We start from the raw sequence: 25,816 nt of genomic DNA, 5'->3' as shown, positions 1-25,816 counted from the left end.
GCGTTATGGTTTAAGGGTGCAAAGTGCATGTGCCAAAACTATTTTCTACACGTGATAAAAAACCCTTTCCTCTTCTTCTCTCACAGTATGTTCACCTCCTGAAGTATCTATCTCACATCTCTCGATCTACAGCATGTCTCTCCCAGCGAATCCATGTCTCCTTGTGGTTAAAGTGTTTCCAGTACTAGAATCAACACCAACAGAGCACTATTTGTTGGTCACATGCTGCTCATTGTCTGAACACATGTTGCATCAGATTGATGAATGAAGCAAGAAAATATTTTACTGGTGATTAATTATAGAATTTTTTGTGTGTGCGTTTATGTTGACAACATAAAAGCGAGAGGACATGAAGGAGAAGAGAAATCTAATTAAAGTAAATCGTCATAGATAGAACCCGCTCTTTCTATAGAAGGAGAAAGGACTAAGGAAATTAGCTCTCTCTCACTCACAGTGTGAGTCCATGAGTTTCTGCCTCCCGACACAATGCTATTTTTCCACTTTGCATTTTTCGTAAAAATCCGCAAACAGAAACACTTAAATTTATGGTGGACAGCCACTTAAGCTCGGTGGTCAATTCCAACTCAGAGAGGATGAGGATCTGCAGAGGAATGAGATTGAAACAGGATTTTTAAGTAATGTTATACCAGCAAAGTTGTGACAGCGTAATCAGGCATCGACATGCACATGCTCAGACACATTTATTTATAACATAATCTGTGGTCATGGATGTGGGCTTATGGCTTTGGATCACACACACTTAAAATCCTATTAGTACAATAATCAGAGTGATGTGTTTGCGGGTGAAGAAATAATTTGCATTTTTTGCTCCTGGTGACCGGCCTGCTGCTGGTAAAGAAACCAATCCTTGATAGATCCTTATCCCTTCCTCTTCCTCTCTCTCGAGGCACTTTAATGTCCTTTTATCCTCCACCATCTCCTGTCTGTTTCACTGACAGGGCTGACACCAAAAACTGGGGCTTTAAATTGCTCCTTGCAGCATTATTTCTGTTCTGCCAGCCCTGCTGGTGGAGACAGGAAGAAAGGACCAAACACGGCACATCCTAGTGTCATGCACTTGCTGTACACAGTTAGTGTAGCATAACTACTGAACCAAGAGGTTAGATCATTCTCCCTTTTGCAGTCATGCTGAATGTAGTTTGTAAATGTAACTGGAAGCACCCAAAGGCTTTTTGGGGCCATTTATAAATGACTACAATCCTTGGCTTGATATCCATGGGTGGTGAATAACTATGCAATCCCGGTCTTAACATTATGTCTTGTTAATGTGTCTCTAGATAGATTATTTTTTTGCCCATGGTCATCCATTTGATTTCTAATGGAGTGTGGGCCTAATTTAAATATTTTATTAACTGATTCCAACCATGTCTGCAATCGCACTTGTAATGCAATGCAGTGTCAGATATTTGTGTGTTTATTGGAGCCTATAAGTGGAGAAACAGTCAATACATATTTTAAAAACCTAAAGTACAGTGATTCCAGATACCATCTACAACACCGATTGAAGACTTTGTTAGCAGATCTTAAATCCAGAAACAGCTGACATCTCTGTCACCAAGCAACCAACATCTCTTTTGAGAAAACCCACCTAAATTTTATGGAAAGGCTAGTGGCCAACAAACACAAATCAACACCAAACCAGTACACAACACTCTAAAATGTTACATAACACTCCGCGAACTATAAAGAGTGGGAAGTGCCATGGAGAACCTGCCAAAGGAGAACGTCAAGTAACGTCAAGTGTGAATAGTTGGGTCATTGTATCAGTACGTCGCCACACGAAAGTGTGGATAACTACGTTGTTGTCAGTGTGTTGCCCTTTTTATTGTACTAAAACAGTCATGGCATATGTTCCATACAAAAGACCAGAAAAGGAGCAGTTGCAATAAAAACCACAGAAACAATCTTAAAAAGGCAATCAGAGATGGCAGACTTCAGTCAAGCAACAAGCCTCTGGCGGCCTCTGTTGGTCATAGTGGCAAGTGCAGAAGCACAAACAAACAGACAGACACACAGAGCCACCAAAAACAATACTTCACTCCCACAGAAGTAACAAAATACAGAATATTGTGTGTGTGTGTATATATATACACATATATTCAGGTATATTTACATATATAAAAAATAAATTAAAATTGATCGTGCTATTGCATTGCATTACTCGATTCCAGCAATAAAGTTGTGGACAAAATACAGACACTGGGTCGTCTTGTATTGTGTCTTCAGCGAATGGTACGATACGATTTAAGATTATTAGTTTGTGTTATTACTAAACTGTTAGGAGTTTATTAAAATGCAATACCAAATGCATACAAACTGGTGTGTTACAAACATGTAGGATTTGTTATAAGCTATAAGATGAATATATCTGCTGAGCTCATTCAAACTACTGTTGGCTATTTAAATTTACAGCAATGTACGTGAGAAACGAAAGACACACTGGCGATGTACGTAGACGCTCCTTTCAGGTAGTCGCTGTAAGTCTTTCGTCTGCTTTCCTATTTAATTCAATTCAAAAATACACACATTCTGGCGGCGAAGGAGGGTTAGATTGATAATCCTTGAATTGGCACGTTCCACTCTTCATATAAAACGTTGACAATCTGTTAGCGTTGTCACCCTATGATATCTCACTTAAGCATAATTATCGCTCATTTCATCACACTTGATTATGGGAGCTGATTTGTTCAACTTTGCATCTTTAATCAGTCATAACTCGCGTCAGATAATGAAGTGAATAGAACGGTGTTGTTTTGAAGAATAGAGAATGGGATTTCATTCAATCAGAAGCCATTGCTTCTTACCTCACACCAATCAGCTTAATATAAACTACACACTAAAACTCGCTGCTCCTTCACAAGGTCATATGAATATTATACAAGTCTAAGATACACATTCATCTGTGGGCTTATATTTTAGGAATTTTCCCATCTGTGTTTTTAGAACCTGAATCATGTAAACCTCTTAAACAAAGCATGATTATTAAAGATGGAAGCTGTAAAGGTTAAACTGGAGGACAAGCTTTTCACTGGTCCTGAAAATGTGCAGAAGTTTCTGTGATGAACTGAACAAACAAACAAAAAAAAAAGAATATTCAACAAGCAAGTCCATCGTGGATGCAGTTAAACTGCTACTGCACTGCTTTGCTCTGTTACACACACGCAGACACACACACTTCTTCACTATGACAGTTGCATTAGAATGAATGAGAATCTCCAAACCAATCACTTTATGGCTTCATGGCTCATCCGTCAGCGCGACCATTAGACTGCCAACTTCTTGACATTTACAAACAAATTCATATTTCTCACTCATACCCACTCTTGTATGCACACACACGCCAATACACAGAGGAAAAGATCCACACTCAGTCACCCTGTTGGTCCTTACTGTGGTGGAAGCACACCAACACCCACACGAACACACCAACACACACACACACACACTGAATGCTTGTTGACATTTTGCCAGCTCTACACATTTTTCTGGCAGGCATTTTCAAATGAAGGACATGAGATAGAGCCCTGTGACTTAAGACAGATTGATCCATTCCCACCATAAAACTTGTTTCACAGCCTCAGAGGATGTGCTTCTCTGCCGCATGCACACTCTTGACACAGACAGATCCAATTCAAGTGGAAAATTTACTCGCCGTCTCTTGTTAGTCTCTACTCTACAGAGTTAGTGTGTATAAATTAGATTATGTGAGGTTGGTGTAATGGATGCAGGCTGAGCAGGCCTGAAACGCTCAGAGCTCGTCTGAAAGATTAACAAGACATCACGTTTCAGTTATGACACATTTTAAATTGGTCCGTGGAGAAAGGGGGAGGAAACTTTTATCCAAATGTCAAACTGTGAAAACCAACTGCGAAGATCGGCTGCTGTGAAACATCATGAAACCACTCTGGAAATAACTTTTGCACAACAGTCATTTGAAACCCGAGGACACAGAAATACCCCTTACAGGAACGTACAGTGTTTCACTGACACCAGTGAAGGTCACATGTAAATGTTAATGTCGTTGAATTCAAGTCTCTTTGTGGGCAACTCCTGCACAATGGTACAATCATTTCAGCCCAAAGGTGAGGATACACTCTTTCCCGACAAGGTTAGACACCCGGGCAGCCATGACAGTGGAGAAGACAAGTTGTACAGATGGATTTATTGCATTTCCAACCAATAAACCATTCTATTCATTTGATATGTACATATCTGACAATAAACTCAACCTTGACATAATCCTTTTATTATTGAAACCATGGTGACTAGGGGCCAGCAATGTCAAAAAAGTACTTTTTTTCAACCTAAATAATAACAAATGCAGACCTCCGCCATGGCAGCTCAGCCCCCCACAAAATAGTGATAAAAATAGTGATAGCATCTATGGATTTACTCACTTGTTCCTGGTCTCATCGTGGACATTTCCTGAAAATTTCATCCAAATGTGTCTGCGACTTTTCGAGTTTTATGTTGTATGTTGTATACTGTATAGCTCCTTGGCAGGGGTCAATAATAACCGCTGCACTGAACCGTTCTTCAGACTGAAGGTCTTGTTGACGTGCTCCATTCAGTATTTCCTGAATGAGCGATCAATTCAACAGAATGCTGACCAGCCTTGAGACTGACGACAGACGGTGACATTAACTTGTTTTCTTACTCCTGCTCTCCACTGTCTGCTTGCTAACCTTTGTCAAGAACTGAGACAAAACTAATAAATCTTACCACAAACAACATTTGAAGCAACTCTGTGTGTAAAAGCATGAGTGTGTTTTTCTAATTTGTGCACCCAACACAACACATTGTTGGTTTTTGTTATTATATAAGAGAGGCTCTTTCACCAAATTCAGACACACGCCTAGATGAGAACGTAACAGAGAGCGATAAGACTTGTCGGGGCGCTTCCCGATTCCTCTGGTGTCCATAGAAACAGAGGTGAGGTCAGCAGAGGTTGGGCACAGTGGGGGGAAAAGGGGACCGGGAGGACAAGAGGTCATGTGTGAAAGGCGAAGGAGGTCATTCCCAAGTGTCCCTCGCAGGGACGTCACCAAACGCACACACTGGGTAATGAGTATCAGGTATTAATATGAAGCTGTACAGACCAGGCCTGGGTTAAGCTAATGAGGCCCAAGGGTTATTAGTGATTCAGAGTAATATGACAATGTCTTTGCAGTGTTAGGGTGTGAAAAGTTTCACTTCACAAAAATAACACTCACTAGATGCTTCTCCTGCTTATAATTCGTCTTAGTTTAGGCAACAAATGATTTAACCTTTATTTATACAGATTGTTTCACTGACATGCAGGGTCTCATTTTCATTTATTTTTAATTGAACTGCTTTATTTAAACTAAATATTCCTCGTGTTAAATTGATTTTCCATTAGGCACTTTTTGCTAAAATTGTGCTCATTCTCGCCAAGTGTGGCTCTGGGGATGATGGTGGGGATTGGCTTCCACTTTGGTCCAGACTAAAATATCTCCCCATCCATGGGATGGATTAACAAGAAATCATCACAAAATTCAAACCCACTGAGCTGCTAGTCCTGTTATTTCTTAACTCATTACAGTATTTTGATGTGTTGTTTACTTGTCTATCTTGTTTGTTAGTTTGATTTAGTAACAGTGCATGTGTTCTCTTTTAACAGTGTACTCGCCAATTAATGGCTGAAATCTTGATGTAATGGCAACACTTACAGGTGATATACAGTATGTTAAATATGTACAATAGTGGCCTTTAGCTTTTAAAACGGTTACTGCAATTCAAAATAATTAAGGGACATTAATATGTCCCTTAATTAATTATTATTACTTACACACAACTGTTCCAAAAACACTGAACCTATTTAGTTCATTTTTGCATTTCAGCTACGGTTGAGGCCACACGTTTGGTGTAGTGGTTAGCACTCTTGCTTTTTCAGTAAGAAGACCCATATTTGTGACTAGGTCAGAACAAGGACCTTTCTGCATGGAGTTTGCATGTTCTCCCTGTGTGTGCGTGGGTTTTCTCCGGGGTTTCCAGTTTCCTCCCACAGTCCCACAGCAATATGTGGGGATTAGGCAATTTGGACACTCTGAATTGACAGTATGAATGCTATGTTTGTCTCCATGTGGCACTGTGATAGACTGACGACCTATGCAGGGTGTACCCCGTCATTTGGCCTATGTCTGCCAGCGCCCCCCCCCCCCCCCCCTCGTGACCCTCATGTGGCCACAGATGGAAATGTATATGCTTTACCACAATAATGTAAACGAGATGACGAGGCGACAATAAGGGATTGTAAATACATTATATATAGTAAATATCAATTGAAAGTGAATGAGTGAGAGTGAGTGAGAGAGAGTTAGCCAAGTTTCCAGTTTTGTTTCCCTCTCTGGAAGAAAAGTCACCCAAAATTCCAGCCATCTATATTTTAACGCATCTCCATTGCAAACCCAAATAATTATTACTCCTCTGATCGAGACATTTTTCAGAGGGATGGTGAGGATTTTTAGGTATAATTCACTAATTGTGCATTACTGTGTAGGTGGTGGTAGGTGGCGCAACAGACAAAAAAACACCAAACTAAATTAGAAACACAGTTTGAGGTCTGCAAATTAACATCTACTTGTGAATATAGTGGCTGCACCATTGTCAGTGAAGCCAGTATTTCATTTCAATGTGTTCGCTTAATCTCTGATGACACATCATAGTCATTTTATGACTTAATATATTTCTTACATATAGCACCTTTATGATTATACCCTCAGAGGAACAGTTAACATGTGCAATAAAGACTGATGACATTTCAGATGTGTTCACTTTGTGATTCCACTTTCAAGGCATTGCTCTGGATTATCTTTTTTAACATTACTTTTTAACTTTTAGTTATTCATGAAGCTTTTTAAGGCTAAATGACATGTAATGTAAATAAAACATCAGACTTCTCCACAACAAACAGTTAAGTTTCTAATAGTTCACGCCATTGTAAAAGTGTCCCTGTTATCAGTGACATTCATGACAGGCTACCAATTCAGTGTCTGTGATTTTCGAAGTAATGCATGGCCTCATGCTTTTACTTACTGTTGGACTGATATTTGGAAACCATACACAGTATCAAGAGATAAAAGTTTGCTTCAGTGACAACTCTGCCGTTCTCAGGTATACTTTGGTGAGAGCGGTGTTATCGTAAATGCTTCAGATAAAGACCAAAACTATAAAAAGATTATGAGACCAAAACTGGTGAACTCTCACACAGAATCTGGGCAGTCTGCTGAATGTTCTCACACACACACACACACACAGATTAACTGTTAATGGTTGGAGTTGTAAAGTGAACCCGCAAGAATATGTGTTTTGCCTGTAAAAAAAAGCGACTTTGGGACTTTGATCCATGACAGAGTGATGGGCTGCGAGTGGGAGCTAAGGACCAAGGAAGTGTGTGCGTGCGCAGGGGAAATCCAGACTCAAAAGCCTTTGATTGACGCAGCTTCACAGTAAATTAAAAGTGCTATGGTCAAAATAACAACCCGAGCACTGACACTCTTTGATTTGTCGGCCAGTCTGAGAAAAGGAGACAAACAACTTTCTTGTGCACAAAGTTGTGTTTTTTAAGCTGCTATAATCAATAATTGATCAAATGACCTCTTGTAATGAGAAAGGCTTTGTTAGTAGTGACACGACTACAGGGGATTTATGTGCCAGCTCCAGTCTCCCTGCTCAATGTTTGCTTTAAGGGCCAAAAACCTAAGTATTTTGAGCTGCTTCCACAGTTCTTATCAGTAGTTTTCTGTGGAAAGTCTCAGATATCAGCAACCCTCCCAGCACCAAGCAGCACTCATGCACAGTTAGTGTCTAGTTAGGGAGCGTAGTGGAACACTTAGCAGCTCAGAGATAGTGATTGGTGTTTTTCTCTGGAGTTGGTAGAGCCCAAAAACAGAGCTAAAAGGTGGGATGAATATTAGACTTTCATTCACCAAGTGATACAATAATGATGCTCCATATCTGCTAGGTGTGTTAATAGGAAAAATACAAAAATCAGAGTTGATGCAACAGGGTGGGCAAAGCAGTCAGAGACCACAACAACTACCATTTTTTGATAAGCCCCATTTACCAGTTGTGTAAGAATCTACCATGGCTGGAAAAGAACTAATGAGGACCTAAGCCGATGGTAACAGCAGCTAGTCTGTCATTAATCACAACAATTCCTCCTACATGGTATGAGACTCACAGCTGCTGTAAACAGTCCCACTTTATCCAAACTAAATTACAGCTTAATTACAGACAGCATCGGAGGTTAAAGAACATAAAAAAACACATAAAGTGTTTATTTTCTTGATCAGGAAAACTTCATTAAAATATGTCAGGACTTCATCTGCCAGCTCCTCTGTTTTAAATATGCACCAGAGCATTTCTGATCATCGGTCTCCAGCTTTGGTAAACTGTGATCATGCCAAATTTCACTGATTTTGTAAAAAATTACCATGCCACTGATAAGTAAAAGGCTTGGCACAGTTCCAGGTTTACACTCCAGAGGGACAAGATCAACATTAATCAGTCTGTAAAACACAAACAAGACAAACAACATGGAGCTCATTTTGTCTTAGTCCAATACATGAATGCATTTTCGTTAAAAGCCAGCCTGTTATGGCTCAACAGGGTTTCACTGTAGTTTTTGAGTACAAGCATGTGTGTGTGTGTGTTGTGTCACCGGGGGTAAAGAGAGACATCAGACAGTCCCCTGGAGCAGCTGTTGTCCCCAGCATGCCCAATGTTTCTCTCCCTCTCTCGCTCACACACTCACACACACAGTGTTTGATTCAGCTCCCATTCATACATACGCTACCAACTTGTTTCCCCAACCTCCTCTCTGTTCCTTTATGCGTTATATTTGTGTGTTGAAAGCTAAAGTACACACACACACACACACACACAGTGAGATTGTTTCCAGGCTCATGCAACCTCCACTGAAAAAGCAAATTGTTGGAATAAGGGCCATCACACATCCAGACAGCTTCAAGTGTAAATCCACACCACCCCTCTCCACATCTGCTCTCCACTCTGATCCGACCCCACTCTCACTTCCACTCGAGCTCATTAGAAAGCCTCGAGGGACTGTTTTTAAATACACATTCTCAAAGACCTCAGCTACCTTGAACACATCCACCAGATGGTTTCCTATGGTTGTTCATCTGGCCTCCATCCCTTGTTCATCTTTAACCACTGCCTTTCTGCTTCGCCTCATGTCTCTGCTCTGATTTTTATCTCTCTAGTTGTGTCCCTGGGGGTCAGATGGACAGATGTACTGCCTTTGCCTTCATACACACACACACACACACACACACACACACAAACACCTACACCCATGGGGTAGTCATAGGTCACTTCTGGGGACATGACATGGCCTTGCATTAATTTCCCTTAGCCTGACCCTAACCATAAGCGATATTTGCCCATCTCTAACCCTTGAACTTACCCTGACCTTAACTGCTGACAAACTAAGCTCAGTTCTTATCATCCACTGGACAGCTGTCCCCAATTAACTGGTTATTCTGAGATTTTTTTCTCCCCCACAGGTAGCTTACGACAAACATACACACAATCTGACCTCATTTCTCAGAGAAGGCCAGTTACACAGAGTCTATGTAAAGACAACAGATGTACAGCACACACACACACACACACACTCAAGGTTGCAGCTATTCTTGCTAGGACACTCACTGACCTCCATTCATTTGGACAGCCTATAACCATAACTACTTAATGCCTAAATCTAGTAACCACAATTTAAAAACCAGTTCCTCAAAAAGGAGGTTCTCCCTCATAGGCCAGGTTTTGGTCTACATGACGACAACTGGTCCTGACAAGATCATAATAATAATAATAACAATTCATTTAATTTAAGGGTGCCTTTCAAAACACTCCAGGTCAACGTACAGTAACAGTACATGATTAAAAGAGCAGAAAAATACAAGAAAAATAAATAAAATACAGGCAGCAAAAATACAACATTCAAAGCTAAAATTTTAGCTTAGCTTCAGAGCGGCTGAAAGACCCGGACCCCATGCATGGTAGCCAGTGGGCCTGAGTGTATCGCGAGTTGGAGGACAGCTGGTGATCTGAGAGAACGAGAGGGAGAGTGAGGGTGAAAGGTCAGAAACGTAGGAGGGGGAATGATTGTGGAGAGTTTTGAAGGTGAGAAGAAGGATCTTGTATTGTATTCGGTGTGTGACAGGGGGCCAGTGAATTTGTTGGAGGACGGGTGTGATGTGCTCTATACAAGGGGTTCTACTGATGATGCGGGCTGCTGAGTTTTCGACCAGTTGGAGCCTTCGGATGGATTTAAGAGGTAATAAGTACACATACACACATGCACATAAAGGTGGGGCAGGACATCGTTACTTCATCCCCGTCTGTAAAAAAAAAAAAATGTGCAGACAACTGTTGGATTCCTCAGACTGTTCTATGAACTGAATTTTAAGACTTGTTAACCAGAGTACAAAGAAAGTGTCTAACTGTGTAACCATCATGAAAAACGTATTTAAAAACCCACAGAGATCAAATGTACATGTGTAGCTACAGGCTTGAATTTGCACTTTTAAAGTAACTGTAAAAGCTTTTGGAGCGACCAGGACGTCAAGTTTAAGGTCAACATCAGGATTTTGTATGTCTACATCTTTTTGCAATTAGTCATCTAAAGAAATTCAGTTTGTTTTATTTAATAGAATCACTGGTAGTTGGAGTGCAACAAAGCCTCAAAATTGTCACGGCACTAGTATAAAAAAATGTATTGTCTAATTTGTGTTTATTACTTCTATAATAAAGTGTAAATGTGAAGTTTTAAAGATTTTCCCGAACCTGAATTTGTAAGAATATTTTTGAGCATGCTCTGACAGCTGAAGCAAACTTTATATTCTGCACTTCACCCAAACCAAGAAACACTCTTCAGTCATTTTTCACCTTGCCAGACTGTGGCCAGTGCAGGTGTTGGTGTAGGTGTTTCAGAGTGAAAAAGTGTGTGTGAACGCGCCAAGAGCCAGTGGCTGGAATTAAATCCTCATTAGGATCTGGCAGCATCACCAATACACTGTGTGTGTGGGTGAGAGAGAGAGAGAGAGAGAGAGAGAGAGAAGATGGAACAGATACAACTACACAGCAGCATCTACACTTTTGTTTGAAGATCACAAACCCTGGTTTGTGTGATTCTTCCCTGCACTTTCGTGAACCAAGCAATCAATCAGTCTTCTATTGATTGTAACAAAGCGTCATCAATGTACAATTACATACTTTCAATTTTAAAGCTCAGTGAGTGGTGACAGAATTTACTTCACTTCAGAATGAGCTGTTTGTGTAATAGAGCAGAATGGAACAAATCAAGGCCAACCATGCACAGTGACAATAATGTTCCCTTAGCAAAGTCATTTGTTTATTAATTTTTATTTATAAAATTAACTGGCACTGGAAGGAACAGTTCAGAGTGGAAAATACGCCCCACTGAGCAAAACAAAAATCATTTCTGTAACTTCTAATCTGAATTTTAAAAATCCGACCAGGTACAAACATGCAAAATAAAAGCAACTAGGTTACTTTTAAACTTATAAGCCCTCAGATTTGTGAGGATTATACAATTAAACATGCATACCGTCCAATTATTATGTACCCATTCAATAAATAGCCCACTAACCTGCTGCTCTTAAAATAAATAATTTGTTGTTTGCTAAAGAGGCACAAAGAGCATCAAAATGTGAAATAAATAAAAACAGATGATGCCCAGAAAGCACAGGGGAGTGAGACCTGATTTTTTGTTGACCTATTAACTAGTTTCTTCTCTACCTTAAACACACACACACACGCACACACACAGTAATTCATCAACACATGATACCAATCATTAAAAATAATTTAAATGAAGTGTGAATTCCTCACATCTTCACCAGCCTTTTGATTTACACACCAGTCAACTACCTGAGGCACAGTCCATTGATTTATGATTACTGGTTGACTAATAAAACGCCTCGACTATGAGCAATCAAATTAACATAAATAAATATTATTGCATGTGGTCTTAGCTGTTTGACTGACTGATGGGCTTGTTAGCATCTGAGCTCGCCAATCCTCCACAGATGTTTCTAAAAACATGAACACATTAAATTCACACACTAACTTGAGACCCCTAAATGAATTTCCTTCAGGTAAATGTTCTTCTTTTGATCACCTGCTCTTCAGTATACTCTAGTACAAGTGATTAGCACAGTCTGTACACACAGCAGATTATTTACAGATGCTCTGCAGCGGCTAAAATCAACAGGGCACTCTGTGCATCCAGCTGTGCAAAAATCACACATTTATATCTGACAACACAGGAAGTGGAGGAAGGAGCGTTGCGATTCCAGTGAAGTTGCGCTAACAAATGCAGCAGCTTCCCTGCATGCAAGTAAAAGCTGTTAAATATTTCAAAACACAAGCCTGCAACCACAACATGCACTGCTGTTCGGAAAAAAATCCTGCACCTCTGTACATACTGTGCGTAGCTCAGGTGGAACCGGCCTCCATTATAAATATAGCATTGTCGATGAAACTCTGTGATTACATCTGTTCCAACAATAAATACAGCGTGAGTGGACTCTTTTGAAGAGGTGTACATGGCTAACTTCACTCAATAATAAAAACATACCAATAACAATAAGATAATCACGCTGTCCTCAAATTGTACCAGTTATTATTTTCCAGCACAGTTGTGAAATTTTGAAGAGAAATACGAAGCTGAAGAACTGATTCCATGTACTGTGGCTCTGTTGACGGCTGTTCAGGGTGGATGTTGGCACAAACCTGCTAAATATTTTAAGAATGTAAAAGTACTGGTGTCTTCCCCTTATTTTTTTCAGTAGTGGTGGGCCAGACATCAAGAGAACCACTACAGAAAATGTCATTAAGAAAATATGGATTTGGAATCCTTCAGCAAAATGCATCTGCAAAAAGCCCTTTGCTTGTATTTAGGGCTGCAGGCTAACAGTGACTGATGTTCTCGTTTTGGGGCAGCAACAGCTTTTTTGTGACTCAAACATTGCTGGAAATGTAATTTAGTGACAGCTACAGTTAGGCAATGAATAAAAAACTCACAGGGAACACATCCCTCGCTCTATCACGCCATCATTTGTCTCTCTCTCGCCTACTACTACCTAGTCTTTGTCCATAAGCATGCTAAAATACTTTCAACACAAGTGCAGAGAAACATGCATGCACACGCAGATGAGCTATCAGCAAAAATACTCCGCTAACAGGGAAATGCAGAGCGACACATGCAACGTTAGCATGTGAGCAACAGCCTATATGAGCAAGACCTGTGTCACACATGCATGGACAATGAGTTGTTTATGAGACAACTGACAAAAGTATAAAAAGTCCTCATCCCACAACCAACAGTCGGTCTCTCTCAGGTTGTTCCTCATGTCCATGGCCATTTTGTGTCAACAACAAAGAGGGAAAAAAAACATTTGTCGATGTTGTTTTTGATTTATTTTGTTTATTTTATTGCTGCTCTAAGTCTTTGGAGTTTTGGAGATTATGCTTCCATTTTTTCATAATTTTAATTTATTTGTACTTTTGTTTTAAGGGTCTTTGTAGTCACCTTACATCTAGTTGTTATTTGGCATCTTTGATATTTTAGATATATATAGTATGAGATAATGATATTTTTTCTCAAAACTTATTGACGAATAGCTTGAGTGACCTTACATAAGAAATGCTAGTGGAAAGGCCCTGGGGCTTTCTTACCACTTGAGCGCTTGTGTCCAAAAGCGTGTCCTTCATCCATGTTGACATGTGGTATTAGGCAACATAAAAACCATACACTCGCTCGCACACACACATGCACACGCAACCTAAAGGCTGACTAGTGGTTAGCATATGTTCATTGTGGTTGAGTGGCAACAACCTGTTCAACATCATGATAACCAACCTCCCCTCATGCTGGTTTTCCTGACCATCCTCTCTGCATGAGACAAACGTAAAGTGTTCACTGTCTGTGCTTTAGTATATTTGTATGTAAATTACTGATCCGTAATGAAAACAGGTGTCATCACGTTATTCGGTTTCTAACAGTCTATGCTTACACTGCCATGTCAGAAAAGCTGTAGTAACATATCAGGTCCCCAGTCCATGGCAGTTTGAGCCACAGCGAACACAGCCGCCCCGAGTGTAGCAGAGAGCCCCCACACTGCCATCTTCACCATCCTGTTCCCCTTCCCCCACAGCTGGCCTCGGCCCCCGGGTAAAGCTGCTTCCAGGCCTGAGTGTTGAGAGGAGGGTTCAGACAGTGAAGGGCAGAGACAAGACGGGAACAAGACGTTTCAGAATGCTCAAAGCTGAACTAAAGGGGGATTAAGCCACTTTTTGTTATCAGGGTTGGAAACAAAAAGGGGGTCAAAGAATGTCAAAACACTTGGAGTAGAGACGACGAGGAAGGGGCAAAATACCACAGTACATTACAACAACCAATCCTGCACCATGGCATGAACATAGTCTAATAACAGCATTGCTCTCAGTTTAATTAAGTTTCAGGATACAGGCCAGTTACACTTACTCGAGGTTAACGTGCAGTGTTGCAATATATTCCAACACACATACCAGTTTTTGTTGAAACTGTTGTAGAGGTGCTGATTAACATGTGTAGTGTGTGACTGTTTCTCTTATCCATCACTGTAACTTAAGATAAATCAACACCTCTCTGAAACAGTTTAAGCAAAAACTGAATATTTAAGTCTTCATGGATAAAGATCAATCGCTTAGCAGTTTAATTAGACTACATTAGTTTGAGCTAAGTGGAGCAAATACAATTTGGATAGACTTGAGCTTTGAGCCCTAAAGCAGGGCTGCTCTTTAATTAGGTGAAATGATGTTGTACTGAACTCATGATCAAATATTTGTCCTTAGCAATATTTGAAAGCTTTTGTTTTCTGCACAACAATACGACATGCACATAAATCAACACAAGCACTTGAATCCATCATATAAATGTGCTACTTTTAGCTCCTTGTGAGTATATGCTACTTAAATACTGATAAAATAAAAGGTAAATATAAGAGTTTAAGAATTTGTAAACAACTCTTCCCTCGTTAAAAACTAAGTTATATGGAGTTAATCTGTTTAGCATTTCGTCTCAGGTGCTGCGAATTGAATCTTCATGAAACTGCAGAGAATAATGTGCTTTTTCAGTTTTAAAATTACACTATTTTTCCTGAAGGGAATTCTACGATGTGTTTTTGATTGCTTGCACATCACAGACTATGTCAGACGCCGCTGATCAGATTTTCCACAAAAATTATCTTTGTTTTCTTTTCAAATAAATTTGAACTTGATTAGTCAGATGGATTGGTGGGTGGGGGGTGCTTCATATTTTGTGTATTTGTTACTGATTGGCCCAAAAGTAAGGCCTCATTTGTGGAGGATGACAAATGAATAGGTACCAGTTTTTGAGGACTAAATCTATCAAATTATTTTGGTTGGGTAGGAATGTTAATATGAATATTTTATTCAATCTGCATGTACCTCGATTTTCAAAGTGACTAATACGAGCAACGTTACAATATTTACCATGTCTAGAAGTGGTGGAGCCCTGTTCCTTGGTGAGGCGTTGGAGAACAGAGTCTGGCCTCTGGTGGAGAGTGGAGAGCTGAAACGCATGGAAGGTGCTGATGGACAGACTACAAAAAGGAAAAAAAAGAGGAAGAGTGCAGTCAGGTCTTTGGTGAAGCATTAACAGAGAGAATTAATTGAAGAGACGGATCGATGGTAAACTGACGGATCAAAACAGTTGAGGCAGAAAGTTGGAGACGACTTGATAAAACTGCTGAATCAGTGGCTTTTATGGATAGGAAGCTATGGATTATTGGACATCACTATATGTCAGTGTCAGTGATGTCACTTCCTGCCCTGAACGATGACTGTAAGTGATACTGAAGGACACTGACAGGGAGGAAAAGACAATTATAGACTATGTCTAGAGCGAGAGAGAGGAGGAGATATTAGAGACACAACTCCACTCTCTCTCTAAGTAATAAAGAATATGGGAACACACACGCACAGTATGGCATTCTTGTGTCAGCAGCAGTACTACTTTGGTGGATGTGTTTTTACAGCACCCCCTCTTGGTTACTGAGGAAATTTCATCACATAACCTGCAACCAGTGTACTGTTTAAGGTTTTTCATCAACTTATATTATTTCATTAAAAGATAACAAGTCTGTTCACTGATTCTTCACCGTTCCCACTTTCCCAAATGTCAATACTTTCTCATATTCTCTGCTACTTTAATCATGAATTCAAAATCAGACAAAACAAGTAAAATGAAGACATCACATCCCAGCATTTTCATACTCATCGATTAGTCACCTGGCAGAATAATAGTCATGCTGACAGCCCCAGAGGCAAATATTGATATCAGGTCATACAGGTGGAAACTACACTGTAATCAATGTGACTCCAGCAATAACAAGTAAAATGTATATACCAAAATATTTTTCCCCCTCAGTTTAGGGAGGAAATCAACCTGACATTCCAGGATCTTTGTTACACACACTCTCTATCTCTCTCTCCTTCCTGGAGAGTAAAGTACAGAGTAAAGAGGAGTATCTAGAGCATTTAAAAGCTTATTACTTGTGGCTGTTTTCAAAGGCAAACCCTTTATAAAACAGCAGTGGCTCCGCAAAGGCGATGACATCATTAAATGCTCCATTAATTTCAATAAAAAACAGTGCTGGAAGCATTTTGGCCAATTTAAGTACAATTCACAAGAAATATATTATAATAATAATAATAATAATAATAATAATGCATTATATTTAAGGCGCCTTTCAAGACACTCAAGGTCGCGGTACAACAACATATAACCTAATTAGATATTTTAATACAGAAATACTATATAATACATCTTTAAGAGCTGAACAACGGGTTGCATTCAGCTAAAAATTATAAATTAATTTGTTTTACTGTAATTTCACGGTTTTTGAAGTGTCATCACATGATGTCGACTGTGTTGATTTAGCTGTATCACCATTATTATTAGACCTTTTCATTACAGTGACTGTCTCCTCACCTCTTGCGAGACTGCAGTGCTGCCCGCTTGGCCAATAATGAAGGGGGATACTGGTTGAAAAGTTGCAGGGACTGAGCGATCAGAATGTCATAGGGGAGATCCTGAGGGATGCGTGAAAGGAGGTGATGGACCATGGCCATGTCACACTCGGTCTGCTTCACCTCTTTCTCTCTGTGCAACACGATCTGAGAAGGAGAGGAAGGGGTTAAAGGGCTTTGAACTTTAAGTACATAAATGTGGTTAAATATGAATTAGCTTCGACATACTGTACATTAGCCAATAAAATATTATGAAACGGAATTTTATAGACCATACAAGTAAATGTGATTTTGCTTATGTTTTCTCAATATTCATTACGATGATGTTCAGAATGTAGAAAACAAGTTTGTGTTTGCATATTGTGTAAATATGTGTTGTGGTGGCTTTTGTATTTGGTACCCTCTATTTACAGCTGATTCTAATACATTTTATGAGTAAACTGTAAAATATTAGGGCTCAATTACATTTATGTCATGCCAATACATTTTTTTAAATGTCAAATTAATCATTTCATTATATATACACATCTGTACTATCAGCCTCTACTGTTTTCAGTTGTATTTGTGAGGCAAAGCAACTGCACCGCAGTGAAATAGGCAGATGAAGAGTTAACCCTCCCCACCATCACCCCCACCCTCCCATGCTGTGCGCTGTACTCAGCCTTGGAGGAAACATGAACTACATTCTGCTTTGTTGTTTCACACACTTCAAACAGAGTTCTGCCTCTGACCAGCCTCTACACACACATATATAATTATATGCAATAATAAAACTGCATATAAAAAAAACCTTCATTAAAAAGGCCTTGTCACAAACAAATTAACACCTACCAAAACAAATTGATACATACACAGAATAAATCCCTTCCACAAGCTACTCCAGAGTGAAACTACTGAAAAGATCAAAAATATTTCCCTTTGTAATTCATTTCTCTACCTCCATCTCTATCAAACATTAGTCATGTCTCTTTGTCATTGTTTCATGGTGCAGTCTTTATCCTCTTCCTTCATCCCTCCTTCTAGCTCTCCCTCTCTCCCTCCTTTTCTCTTTGCCCTTCCTTTACTTTCCTTCATCTGTTCATTAGGAGGCATCTAATTAACTAGTCCAGTGACTTCACAGTGCTCAGTCTCACTGTGTGAACGTGTTAGAGTGTGTGCGTGCTTCGGCGCACATTCATGGTTGAGCATCCTGAATTTGTGACAAAACAAAGTCACTGCCTCTCGCCATTAATCCTGTTAGTGTTGATGTCGTCTTACCGTGGCAGCAAGGTAGATGGGCATCAGTGGGTGTGAAGCCAGGAAGAAGTCATAGAGTCTGAGGGTGTGTTTGAACTCTGATAGGACATGACCGTACCATGTGATGAGCCAGGACAGGGCGAAGATGGTTCCCACCTCCGATCTACAAGAATAGACAAAGTACACTTAGTCCTCTAACACAGTCTGACGCATTTTCAACATTCTGATACTTCCTACATGATTTCACATTCACCCCTGTTCCTTTTATATATTGTCTTAATGCCTTAGCAACATACATACAAATCCTTTTTGATTACGAAAAACATTTCTGGCATATTAGACTGGATGGTATACCTTCCAGGCAGTCAGTATTATTACATTTTCATGAAAATTAAATTACAAAAGCTATAAACTTTGATATGCAGCCTGTAACACCTCAGAGGAAGAATTTCCAAAGTAAAATGAGTAAAACCTCTAGTTTACTGGAAGCCAGGTGAACGTTCTCAAAATTAGTGATGCACTTTGCAGTGACGACAAAGCGGTGATCAATGATGTTCTCTCAGTTGTCTTCCATCTTCAATCTTCCTACGTCACCTCATGAATGTGTTTGAGAAGAGGGAGCATTTATTGACCAGTTAACAGCCTCAAGAGCAGAGAGAACCTCCTGTTTGTGGAGGCCTGGCTCCTGGATGGATAAAGTGTTGTGGGAAACTGGAAATGGTTCTTGTAGATTTACTGTCAGAGTCCTGAGACCAGGGTAGGAAATTAGCCTCCCCCAGGCTTCTGTAAATTGTCCCTGAAATATTCTGAATTGGCTCTTGAAATTTGAACATGGGCTTTTCATGCCCCTGTAAAATACACATTTTTTTTTCACTCCTACACTAGACGCTTGTTAACCTCAAGTTCATTTGTGTTTGAGACCCCTCATGTAAGAACTATTGCCATCTAATGGTGAGACTGCAGAATGCAACAAACAGGCATTTGCCTTAGCTCACCCCTTGCTCCGATTGCACGTCAGGGAGCTATGGTGGCCCTCACATACCAGAAATTATTTCACAATATACAGTATGATTATAAACTATATCTATGGGTTGCCTATTCAATTTTTGTCAGTAAACCATCAGAAATATTACATACACGTATATATACGTTTAGGAGTCAACCACAGGGCAGTTGCTTATCAGGACAGTTTAGAAAGGACATTGATTGACATACATCACAGTGCATCTTTGAACCGACAAACTGGAGTTACAATCTCTTTCCATATACAACCACCTGTTATTGTCATCATGTTGCCACGTTTTCACATTAGAACCACATTCATTAAAACTCCTGGGTCAGCTCCATAGACTGATGAGATACAGTTATAAAGTTAGACAAAAGGTACAAAGTAAACCTCTCTCTCCCCCCCTGGCACCCACACATGAAAGAGTTTAACATAATTAATGACAATGGTACAAGAAGGTTGTTTCATTATTCTACCAACTTCTCAGTACCAGACCTTGGATACTGTTTATAACCCTCCTTTCAGGGATGCTTACATAAAAAGGTACTTATTTTAGACACAGTCTTGAGTCTCTAGAGAGAGTCTCAAGTAAATTGGAGAGTTGATAAATATTAGATAGGAGCATTCAGGGATGAATAGGGGGAGGGAGTGACAAGACGAGAGATTTGTGGGAGTAATGGACAGGGGGAGGGGTACAGAGAAAGACCATGTGTAATGGGAGGGAGAGAGAGAGATAAAAAACAAAGGGGAGAGAAGAAAGAGGCAGAAATAAGGGGAAGAAGAACAGTGCACTATAGAGCCTTCCAAACTTTGAAGGAAGGAGCCGTTTATAAAACCATTTTCTGCAGGTGTGATGTTTTTTTTTGCGTATTTTGTGCTTGCGTGAGCTTGCATGCAGCTCGATGGATAGTTTGCAAATATGGAGATTGCCAGCACAGCAACATCAGTGAACAGACAGCAAAAGTACTGTAGAAGCAGAAATGTATACCACACACACACAGTGAAGTACACATTGTTTTAGCAACCCTGAAGACAATAATTCATTGACTTGCAACACTTATCTACGCTACACCTTAAAATGCTATTTTTATTTTGTTTCAATCACAAATATTTTTAAATGATAGTGAAAGATGACACAAAGATGGACACACACTGAAAGGACATTGAAGGTCCGTAAAAAACAACTGTTGTTTTGAGTGGACCTCGTCAATGAGACTGATATGAGTGCATTTTCAATGTGAAATATACACCCTTAAAATGCAGCCAATTGTCTTACTGTAAACATTCTGGTGAAAATCAACACTTTGATGCCCTCTAGTGGTTGTGACCTACATTACATTTCCTTCATTCGGTCCTTCAAGTTTTCAAACTCAATTAGTTGCCTCATAAAACAATCTCTGTCAATATCTCTGTCTATCCTGAGCAAAAACAACTACAATTGTATTTGCCTGACTTGACTTGCCTGATCATGAAGTCATGCAATTCTGGATCAACTTGTTCCAGTATCGGCATCAGGTAGTTTAAAATGTGTTTGGTGCTGTCCATGGTAGGATCCATGAAATCCCTGTAGCCAAAATGACAGACAGATGATATATTAGTCTATTACTGCTTAATAATTATTTTCCAATAATAGATTTATAACATAAGATTGATTAAGCTGAAAAGTGCAATAACATAACACAATTCTACAGCAGTGGATTTAAAAGGAAGATTACACAACCTGAGGTGATATTTGGAGAGTGTGTCCAACATGGCAATGGCCATTCGTTCTCCAGCCACCAGCAGCAGAGTGACGGCCACATCATGGTAGCCCTGATAATAATGGAGCTGAGGGTTGCGTTTTAAAACTTGCAGCATGATGTCAATTAGTTGGTCCTGAAGAACAGTTCTCTCTAAGGCTGGCATACCTGAGAGAGCGCAGAGGATCAGATCATTTAACCTCTCACAGTATTGGTGAACACAGAAAGAGGTCAGAGACCAATGAAAGCCTGGCCACTCACTGGTCACGAGATCCTTTAAAACACATTATGCAACTCTTTAGTTACAGTTTTTCCTAATAATTTCTATTTATTCCACATCCCTACTCCTTCACTGACTATGCATGCCGTGTTTTTTTTTTAATCTTACTTTGAAGTAAATACAGAAAACATATACTGTATTATTGTGGCTGCAACAGACCCAATACCATTAAAATATACCATTAAAAATGTGTTGTTTATAGAACATGTGCATACATATCCATCATCAATATATTAGTCATATTCACATTAGTTGAAGAGCTCAATAAACAGAAAGAGAATAAGACAAGTTAAGATCTAATGTGATGAATTCTTTCCAGACTTGTCATTTGTGGCTAAATACATTTTTGTTCATTGCTTTTTCTGGACAGACAGGTTTTTAAATAAACTCCAAAGCTAATGGGGAATAAATCAACTGTGTCAGATAAATAGCACACTTTCTAGCAGTGAAGGCTGGCTTGAGACAAAAAAGTCGTCCCAACTGCAGCTGCTACTTTATTATTTTTTGGCAGATATCTGCGTTATGCTGTAATGATTTATACAATGCAGTGTACATAACATTGCTATATTTAGAAATAAAAAACACCCACATACCTTTGGGGAACCTCTTCATCGACCTCCTGACATCCAGGACTACCTGGTTATAGTCCTTGTGGTCCTCCCTAACATTTCGACCTTAAACAGAAGAAAATGTGCTATAACAGCTTGTTACTTGTAATAGCATGCATGTAACAAATAAATATTAATATCAAGCACTGACCAGGTTTGTATGGGAGATCATAGACATTGATGTTCAGTAGTTTGGGCCACACTTTTCTTCTAAGTTCATCAGTGAGAAGTCCTCCTTTGCTGGCTGCTGTTCTCCTCAGGGTCTCAATGTCTACTGGATCACTGCACATCGAAAATGCATTCAGAATTGTAATGCCACTATCAAATTTATTACACTGTAAATAAGAAAAACAGATAATAGTTCTAAATAATTTCACAAAAAACAAATGTCATCGTTGATGAATTTTCTACAGCAATAAAGTGTTACTTCTTGATTCACCTTCTAATGCAATAATATTTAAATCTTACGCTCACGGGCCATCACATTCAGTTTTTGTGTTCCTCTAAATGTTCCTGACACTGTGGCATTTGTCCTGAACTGATTTTGTCCGGGAGTCTAAGATGAGTTGACAAAGAACCATTGTTGTGTTTTTGTGTAAAGTGCGTGCGAATGCACTTCTTCATAATCTCTACTGAGCCTTTTCTCATACATGGTCTCACGTGCCTCCTGCTCATGATTCTCAATACACTATTCCTCAAGGCCCATGTGAGCAATCAGCATCTATGAAATTAATTTAGCAATGAGCAATGCAGGTCACTGTGTGTGTGTGTGTGTGTGTGTGTGTGTGTGTGTGTGTGTGTGTGTGTGTGTGTGTGTGTGTGTGTGTGTGTGTGTGTGTGTGTGTGTGTGTGTGTGTGTGTGTGTGTGTGTGTGTGTGCTTGTATGTTATGTTACCTTTTCCTGGCATAAACACTGACCTTGTCAGGACCATAAGTCCTCATGGAGACCAAAAACTGATCCTAATGAGGCATTAACCTCGTTTCTGATGAACTGTTATGTTCCTCAGAAGGTTAGAAATAATGTTTTGTTTAGGCTGTCCAAATGAATGGAAGTCAGTGCAGGGTCCCGACAAGCAAGCAAACATGTGTGTGTATGTGTGCGTGTGTGCATGTGTGCGTGCGTGTGTGCGTGCGTGTGTGCGTGTGTGCGGGTAAATGCGTGCTGTGGAACAGAGTGTTGAATGAGCAAAAAGATAAGCAATCAGCAGCAAGAACACTGAATCACCTGGATAGGGCTTAACATCCAGTCTCTTATGTTGACTAAACATTTAGCTTAAAAGGAAACTATTACACATGTTGTATTACAGCACAATAACACCATACTGTTAGTGTTATGTATCAGTGCTTCAGTGCAACTAAATCACTCTTCATCAGTGTCAGAAGACACCAATTATCCTTATAAATAGCTCAATAGTTTGTCCCTAAATGAGAAAATAACAATTTGCTTTTGAACAGCTCAAATTGATTTTTCTGACAAGATGCCTTAAGGGGCTGAGTAAAGAAAAAGTGTGTTCAACAAGCAAACTGTATGTGATGATATAATTATAACCTGATCAAAGCCTGATGGATCTCAGCCAACTTCTGCTTCCTCCCATAGACTTGTTCTGTAAAGAAAGGACAGAGTTGAGAGCGTGACCAAAATGAAAAACAGAACAAGAGACAGGGAAGGATAAGAGACGAGAAAAACACAGCAAGAACCTGAATTAAAAACTGGCATACACATTTATTTGAAAGTAAACAAAAGTATTGTTATTTTTAGTCAGAAAGCTGTGAAAAATGTCAAAATAAGTATGACAAATTATTTTGGTGTGCCAATAGAAATATCCCAAATAATTCATTAATTTAGACTTATATAATATAAGCAAGGAATATGGAATAATTTAATGCGAGAAGATTAAACTAGCTAATGTTCTACCATTTTGACTAATCAACCATCAAAACCTGATGTTCAGTACCTTCATGTTGACTGGACAATCAAATATTCAACAAATGATATGATATTCCAATGCATAGCATACACAGCTGCAATAAACAGTGAAATGAATACCACTAAAAACATTGTGAACCATGAACAGATTCGGGTTAATAAAATGTGATTGTGTGTGTTTCAATCAGTTTATATTTGAACGATTCAACAAAAATCATGCGTTTAAGGATCTGACAGCATGGTTATCGTCTCTCCTCTGCCTGGCTGTCAGCTGAAGCTTTTCTAACTGTCCGTGTTGGCTGCCACGCAAGCACCAGTGCAGAGGATATGTGGCTAAAGTTTATTGTCACAACACTATTGAAAATTAAAAAGCTACAGGCAGATACGAGTTACATGTTAGAAAACGTCTGGTGATTAGCCAGTTAACGTCAGCAGGTTCAACTAACAGTATTAAGTTTACTCAGATTTCGTCACATCGTCACATAGTTTAGCTTCTTATGCGGACGTTTCAATCGGCATAAAGGCCAATACGAGCAGCTTTTTGACGACATAAACTGTTTTTACGTGACCAGCCTGTAATTATATTAAACGTACCTTTATTAAACCCTACGTAGCTACTCCCTTTGCGGTTGACTCACCTCTGGTGGAAGCTCCATTCTCATTCACCCCAAAACCGGCGTTTTGTTTCTTCCTCTTAAGCCTTTTCATCACCTTCAACAACCGCGTTCCGACGGACCAACTTTGTGTTGTGTCATACGCAAGTTAACAACTTAAAAAATGTGAAAATGCACAGGTTAAAAACACCGAAGACATTAGCAACAGCAAACAGCTGCCAGTTGGAGCAGGCACTCTACCACGACACCACTCTGGTGCGCTGCAATTGGTCAGAAAAACCACGTGACACAGCGCACGAATGTGATTGGCTTTTTTCCAGACTCGCTTTGCAAACTTGATTGTAGTTTTTGTAGTTCTGTGGGCAAAGTTGGTTTCTGTTGATTTTGTAAAACAAACTAATATTAAAATATCAAATGTGTCTTAGTGACATACAATTAAATTATGATTCATCGTTTTTGAAATACTATGTCTGGTTGACAGTGCCTGAATGAAATTAAAGCTATAACAACAAACCCAGTGGTGTGCAACACAGCAATATATAAGGTTGCATTGAATTGTACTGTTTTGTGTTGCTTCTGCAAAATGGTCTCAAATTTAAAACCCACATCCCTGACCCCCATAAAACTACTTTAATATTTCAATTTAGTAAAACATTATTTCCAAGAACACAACATAACCAACACTGAACTGTGTAGGACATGGAGGCAGAATATATATCACTAAACAGTAAACACACTATATATACCAAAATATTTCACATAGAACAGGATTGAGTTTGACATGCATGATTGGAATTAAAGTCTATCTTAACTGGTTAATAGATGTTGTTATATGAATGAAGCATGAATCATGAAAAATAAATTTACATTACAATAAAATTATTGGAAAAGTACATATACACACACCCATTTGAGCATGTTAAATGAGTATGGCCTAAATATGTGCATTGACGTTTAATAACATTTAATAACATAAATTAATGTTAAGTCTAGAGAATATAATGTCATTTTTTACTTTTATTTTTTAAATAGGGACAATACAGTTAACATAGATCCAATAGTATACAAAGAATGTCACTGATGTGCTGTATGTAGTTTATAGCTATTGCTAGTTTGCAACATGAACAGTATAACATATACATTATCAAACATGTTAAATCTACACTGAAACACAGAACTGCATGCTAAAATTACACAATACATTAACATGTAAATGCATATACATAACAATTATCAAATAACTATATTATAATGAGCTCGAACTGCAAGCTAAACTACACTA

General features: G+C 39.2%; 1 protein-coding gene across 3 annotated transcripts; it reads right to left on the bottom strand.

Annotated features, from left to right (window-relative positions):
• Window positions 1-479: 479 nt before the first annotated feature.
• On the bottom strand, window positions 480-24,756 carry LOC310936289 (TBC1 domain family member 20). Of its 3 annotated transcripts, XM_083900325.1 has the most exons (12): window positions 24,559-24,756; window positions 23,543-23,597; window positions 22,145-22,275; window positions 21,979-22,059; window positions 21,087-21,273; window positions 20,829-20,930; window positions 18,382-18,523; window positions 17,087-17,271; window positions 15,586-15,695; window positions 14,106-14,281; window positions 13,952-13,984; window positions 480-601 (listed from the first exon to the last, which is right to left on the bottom strand). In XM_083900325.1, the coding sequence occupies exons 1-10, from the start codon at window positions 24,626-24,628 to the stop codon at window positions 14,115-14,117; spliced, it is 1,230 nt and encodes a 409-aa protein (XP_083756451.1). In that variant the 5' UTR covers window positions 24,629-24,756; the 3' UTR covers window positions 480-601; window positions 13,952-13,984; window positions 14,106-14,114. The 3 variants fall into 3 exon arrangements, with proteins under 3 accessions (XP_083756451.1, XP_083756450.1, XP_083756449.1); XM_083900324.1 differs by lacking the exon at window positions 480-601 and having other exon boundaries at window positions 11,454-13,984; XM_083900323.1 differs by lacking the exon at window positions 480-601 and having other exon boundaries at window positions 11,454-14,281.
• Between the last annotated feature and the right edge of the window lie 1,060 nt (window positions 24,757-25,816).

This window comes from Microchirus variegatus (genome assembly GCF_963457635.1).
Source record: "Microchirus variegatus genome assembly, chromosome: 13".
Lineage (NCBI taxonomy): Eukaryota > Metazoa > Chordata > Actinopteri > Pleuronectiformes > Soleidae > Microchirus > Microchirus variegatus.
The sequence above is the reverse complement of the archived record's forward strand: the minus strand, read 5'-3'. Positions and strand labels throughout refer to the sequence as shown.